General features: G+C 42.0%; 1 protein-coding gene across 1 annotated transcript in view; it reads right to left on the bottom strand.

Annotated features, from left to right (window-relative positions):
• Positions 1-204: 204 nt before the first annotated feature.
• The window catches only part of LOC104276289 (protein eva-1 homolog C-like), a 45518-nt gene continuing 39722 nt past the window's right edge, over positions 205-6000 (bottom strand). The window contains exons 4-5 of the mRNA XM_009872546.1: positions 2134-2277; positions 205-323 (exon numbers count right to left, since the gene is read on the bottom strand). Of these exons, the coding sequence (XP_009870848.1) occupies positions 205-323; positions 2134-2277 (263 nt within the window). The remainder of the gene's footprint in view (positions 324-2133; positions 2278-6000) is intronic.

Raw genomic sequence — 6000 nt, 5'->3', positions numbered from 1 at the left:
CAGACCACACTTCCTCAGTTTACCTCTGAGGTTGCTGTGGGAGAAGCCCATCTCGTACACCCATCACATTTCCCAAGCCATGCCAGGGTCACTCTGCATCTTTTACTGCTCTACAGTGAAGAGCAGCAAAGCTTCATCCTGAGCTCCAGGGATTAAGCATTTCCAATAAGAGATGAGGAACAGGGTTATGTATCTAGATATAGGTCACAGTAAAGCGCAGTCACATTTATCAGTCAAAGCCTGTCGCTTTTCACTCCCACAGGTTTTGTCAATGTAGGAAAGCACCATAACAGGAGCAATATTGCGTGCAGCAACATGGAAACCTGAAATAAAAAGATATCCAACAGGAGGTTCTCTATATCGCAATTGTTGTCTAAATTAAAAGAATATCAAATTGCGTGGGTTTATCATTTCTTTTAAAAGAATGTCATGATTCACTTCTATCCAGCATGAGCATATGGGGCTGGAATTTGATTTCTTTTTTATTTGTTTTCTACATTTTGAAGGATTTTTTCTGTTGGAGGGCAGAAATACGTGTCTAAAGATCACAAAATCCATCCCAGAGACATGTCTGAGATCACGGTTTTGAAAAGGAGCCATGGCCACCATCAAAGGACGAGACATATTTCACCCAATAAAAAGGAAAACATGCTGTTTTGTGCTCTCAAGTGTGACTCATTTCCTGACGCAGTTAGGTTATGCCTAGGAAAGTTAAGGTCAGATTAAGAGATCACTAATGCCTTTTGTAGTGGTCTTTGAGACCAGGACTACAATACCAGAATAAGGCTGTGGAGGCCTTTGAAGGAGAGATCTTCTTGGAAATACAGCATGAGTCTTTGTCGGGTTTGTCCTTGGCTTTTTGAGTTATGGAGCTCTTGTTTTGCTGCATTGCCTTTGATTTTTGCTAAATCCCCACGAGGATAAGCTTCTCTACTGTCTCTTTACTAGAAAAGTGATATAAAAACATCATCTTCCTCACCAGAACATTCACAGAGCTTTGCAGGGATAGCCTTGCTACTTCTTGCTACCTCATTTCAAACAAAAAAACCCAGAAGCTGAAAGAAAAAAAAAAACCACCCTCAATCTTCCTGCCACTCCTGCCAAATGAAACAACAGCCAGACAGGAGCTCAGTCTGATGCTCCTACATCAATCTTCCTGCTCTTCAGCATGCTGTACATCACAACCACACAAAATGCTGTAGTGACCCCATCTCAAATACTGTCTCTCAGGCTCAGCACACGGCAGTTACACCCAGAGACCAACCCACAGACCTGTTGCCTGAGGATGCAGCCAGCACCTCCTCTGGTGCATGCTCCGCCATCTGCTCAACAAATTCAAAATAGCACCAGAATTTCCAGGTGGATGCAGAAAGGAAGAGAGAGAGACTAAGCTGATCTGAGCAACAGTCATACAAACAAAACCCAGAAGCAAATATTTTCAAATACATCAGCTACAAATGACCAAAATGTCATCAGAGGAAGGAGACAGACCTGCTGTTGTTTTCATACCACAGAGCTCAGAGGGGAACAAATTTTCCTGTTACAAAATACGATGACTAGTTAGGTAGTATGGTTTCTGCCCAACACTATGACTTAAGCACTCAACTGAGAGCTCCATCTGCTTTTTTTTTTCAAATAACAGTATTTTATTAAGAAAATGTTGCAATGGGAGTGATTTTCTACTAACACCATGAATGAGTATGGATTAGTGATTGTCTTATTCTACTGTACAAAATGAAATACAGAACAAAGTAATAAGGAACCCCCTGATAACCACAACTTGGCTGCAGTGACATGAAAGAGCAGGATGTGAACATTCAGGATGTAAGCGTCCACTGAGTGGACTGATTCCACCACCAGGTTTTGCTGCCTTTCAGAAGCAATGTTGAATGGGTGAAAAAAAAAAATCATTTCCATGCTTTCTGCTTTTTCTACCAAGCCAATGAGCAGAAAAAGAGACAGAATCAAATCATTCAGGTGATCCACAGAGCTTTCCTTTGCTGGCCACATAAGGGTCACCATGAGCCAACTGGAAAATTGACAACAATTACAAGTCTTGATGTTCTTCACACACCACTGTTCATCAAATACATACCCCAATGAGAGTTAAAGTAAGAGAATTTTGTGGCTCACCACAGGTGTAGATGACATTAAGATGCTTTCGGATGCCTGGGTAACAAGGATCTCCAAATTCATAGGTGCTGGCATATATGCTGCAGCTTCTTTTCCCGTGACAGCGCTTGATCATGAGTTGGAGAGCAGTAGCCGACTGACACTCTAGAAGGGAAAAAGGATACCTATTTATGAATATTTGTTCATTCACATTAGAGATTGACCAAAAAAATTTACCAGATGCAGACTGTGAGAGCACATACATATGAACTTTCTGTGAGTATGCACAAATCTTTATGTTTACATAGGAAGGTGCATCTGATTCTCAAACTTCACTAATAAATTGTAAATTGATGAAAGGAAATTACAAAAAAAACCCATGAAAAAATAGGAAATGCTCATACACCTATAGAAAGAAGGCTGCAAATAAAAGATGGTGCTACTGTCATCACTGATAGGCTCAGGCTTGGCCAGCAGCAAGTCCCCCTTGGAGCTGGCTGGCATTGGCTCCATCAGACGTTGGGGAAACTTCTAACAACTTGTCATAGAAGCTACCCCTGCAGCCCTCCCACTAGCAAAACCTTGCGTGCAAACTCAATACAGCTTGTTTCATTTTGAGGGGGAGACATAGAGAGAGTTTGGGAAGACTTTTTAGTGTTTGTTATGTCCAATACAGTTGTCTCAAGTCACAACCTCCATCCGCTTTCTGCAGTGTCCCTGTCTGCTCTTAGAAGATGCTGTACTCCTAAGAAGTCTAATGAGGGTTACTATGAGGTCGAATAATTATGAAGTTACCATCTAAGTAGAAATACTCTGCTGAGTGTGTTTATTCCATGCAAGTAGAAATGTTTGTCATATCAGGAATTTAGAATATGGAAAGCTCCAAAAGTAAATATTTTCCCAAGTATTATCTTCTATCAAATAGTTTGTGCCTGTTTTCCCAACAAAGGTAAAAATTATTTGTACAGACAAGCTCTTGAACTTTCAGGTGCTAGACTGATAGTTTGTTTTCACTGTCCAGTCAGGGCTAAGCACAACGGGAAGCTGAAAAGAAGATATTTCTTCACCATTAAGCTGTTGCTAAAAGCAACAGGAAAGCTACAGAGAAAGGATTAAAAGCCCTTTTAGTCACTAATCAGGAGGCAGGTAAAGAGACAATGAACCCCAAAAGCTATTGAATATTAGAACCAGCACAATAACAAAAGCCATTAGAGACATGGGAAAGCCACAGAACATGAAGTGTAGAGGGCAACATGTCATTTTTCTCAAATCAAAGGCAACATTTTATTTCACATCCTGAAAATGACAAAAGAACAGGGCCCCATATGAGCATTTTTATACTGAACCACCCAAACTTCCCCAGGGGATTTTTGATCCAATGAGTGTCAGAGGTTTCAGTGGAAACATCTGGCATGCAGCAATCCTGCTTTATTGTCTTTTTGTCAAATGTCCTGTTAGAGAAACTCATCAAATCTAAGCACTGCCCAGGATTTCATGGAGGGTGCCTGTTCTTTTTATTTGTTATTGTTCTCACGCAAAACAGACACCATCCCACAGATGTCTGCACAGGGACCTCAATCCCTGGCACAGGAGCACACTACCTCTACAGAAGCATGGGGAATTACCCATTACTGGTCCTGTGAGAGAAACGACAAGTTTTTTTCCATATGTCATCACCAGAGATGGTCAGGTTTTCATAGAATCATTGAATTGTAAAATCATTTAGGTTGGAAAATACCTTTAAGATCGCTGAGTCCAACCATTAGCCTAGCACTGCCAAGTCCACCACTAAATCATGTCACTAAGCACCACATCTACACTATCTTCTAAATACCTCCAGGGATAATGGCTTTGGGACACATCTCTTGTAGGAATGAGCAATAACAAACTACAGACTCTCTCCTCCTTGTTAATAAATTGGACAGACTCTGCAAGTGCTAGATCTTTATATTCAGCACATCAAAAACACTTCTAGGGGTTTTATGTCATATCCTCTCACAGTAACTTAGCACCAGCTTTTCTAGCCATCACCAGTCACTTCTTGGTATTGATAACTTCTTTCCTCCCATGCAGTTCTGAGCCGGCTATGGTCTCCATCCATATTGACTTCAGCAGCATCATCTGAATCAGGAAACCAAACAGGGCCCAGATTTGGACACACCATTATCCCCCTTGTCTAAGTGCTACCCTGTTCCTTAGAATGATTTTGCCAACCAGTATTATCCCAAACAGGTAATCCAGTCTGAGACACAACAGAGTTAGTCCCACTCGTCAGGTTTCACAAGGTCCCCTCCAGGTATTTTGGGTGGAAGTAGAGGAGACGGAGAGGACAGCCTTGCCCATACCTACTCAAAACAACATGCCCTGCTGCCTACAGGCAGCTGTAGGACCCTGCACTAGCCCTTTCGCCAGCCCCACTACCAGTGCAGAGGCAGCCTGAGTTGTAACAGCCACTTCGATACAGCGCTAGATACTGCCCAGCCTCTTCTATGTAGCTCCACCTGTCAGACCAAGTCCTAGCACTGCAGTCATTACTTGTGTTTTAACAGTGTCCAGGTCCAGCCTACACAGTTTAGCTACATGTTCAGTGGTAAATGAAAACTTATCCTGGCCCATTCCCTGTCCCTGAGGCCGACTATGTTGAAACTACTCACAATCATGCTATTAAACACTTTTACCCATCAAAACAGAGTGGTGATACCCAATCTCAGTCCTATATCCAACCTCAAGCCATCTCTGGACTGCTTAGGAGAAGGCTCACTGGGCCAAAGCAGAAAACCATACCATGGACCATGCTATTACTAAAGAGTACAGATCTATTTCCAGTATCCATGCCCAGTCCCTCATACTGTTGGTTTACCAGTATACATGTAGCCCTAGACATGCAGCTTATTCAGGCACAGGTCAGGCCTCCGTATTCACAGATATCAACAGCAAAACCCTCAACTCTTTAATTGCCAGGCTGCTTCAGCTCAACATGTGCTATCCAAAATGATTAGAAAAGCAGAAGAGACTCTCTATGCTTCAGCTATAGATGGGGCTGAAATCCCCTAGCACAGAAAGTAAGGCACAGAGATCTTGAAAGCCTCTTTTACATGGACTTTTTGCAAACTTTAATATTGAAAATATATCCAGGAAAACAGTCACCTGTTAGGATTGCAGCATGTAAACCATACAATAATTTAGTTGTAAGAAATATTTGGAGCCTATCCAGTCCAACCTCCCACTCAAAGCACAGCCAGCTTTGATGTTACATCAGGTTGCTCAGGAATTTGTCCAGGCAAGTTTTGAGAATCTGCAGAGATAAATATTCCTCAAACTCCTTGGGCACGTATTCTGGGGATAAACCCCTCTCCAGGTGAAGAATTTTTTCCTTTTATCTAATCAGATTTCCACTGCTGCAAATCGTGTTCATTGCTTTTGGTGTTGTCAAGGTTTTTTCTGTGTGTCTCTAAGAATAGTCTTCTCTAGAGACTTCTCTTAGTTAGTTGAGAACAGCAATAAGATCCTGCCCTGAGCTTTCACTTCTTGAAACCGAACAAACACAGACATCCCTCACCATTTCCCCATGTGCTGTGTGCTCCAGCCCCCTGACCAGTTTGGTTGCCCTTCACTGGACTTAGAGTCACAGAATCATAAAATTGTTTAGGTTGAAAAAGACCTTTAAGATCATTGGTCCAACTATTAAAGGAGCAATGAGAGAGGCATCACTAAAACATGTCCCTAAGCACCAAATTTATATGTGGTGGAAGGCAACAAAGATGGTGAAGGATCTAAAGCACAAGTGTTAGGAGAGGCTGAGATAATTGGGTTTGTTCAGCCTGGAGAAGAAAGGCTGAGAGGAGACCTTACCACTCATACAACTACCTGAAAGAACGTTGTAGAGAA

Source organism: Apaloderma vittatum, unplaced genomic scaffold (genome assembly GCF_000703405.1).
Source record: "Apaloderma vittatum isolate BGI_N311 unplaced genomic scaffold, ASM70340v1 scaffold10517, whole genome shotgun sequence".
Classification (NCBI taxonomy): Eukaryota; Metazoa; Chordata; class Aves; order Trogoniformes; family Trogonidae; genus Apaloderma; species Apaloderma vittatum.
Note: the sequence above shows the minus strand (reverse complement) of the source record. Positions and strands in the feature narration are given on the sequence as shown.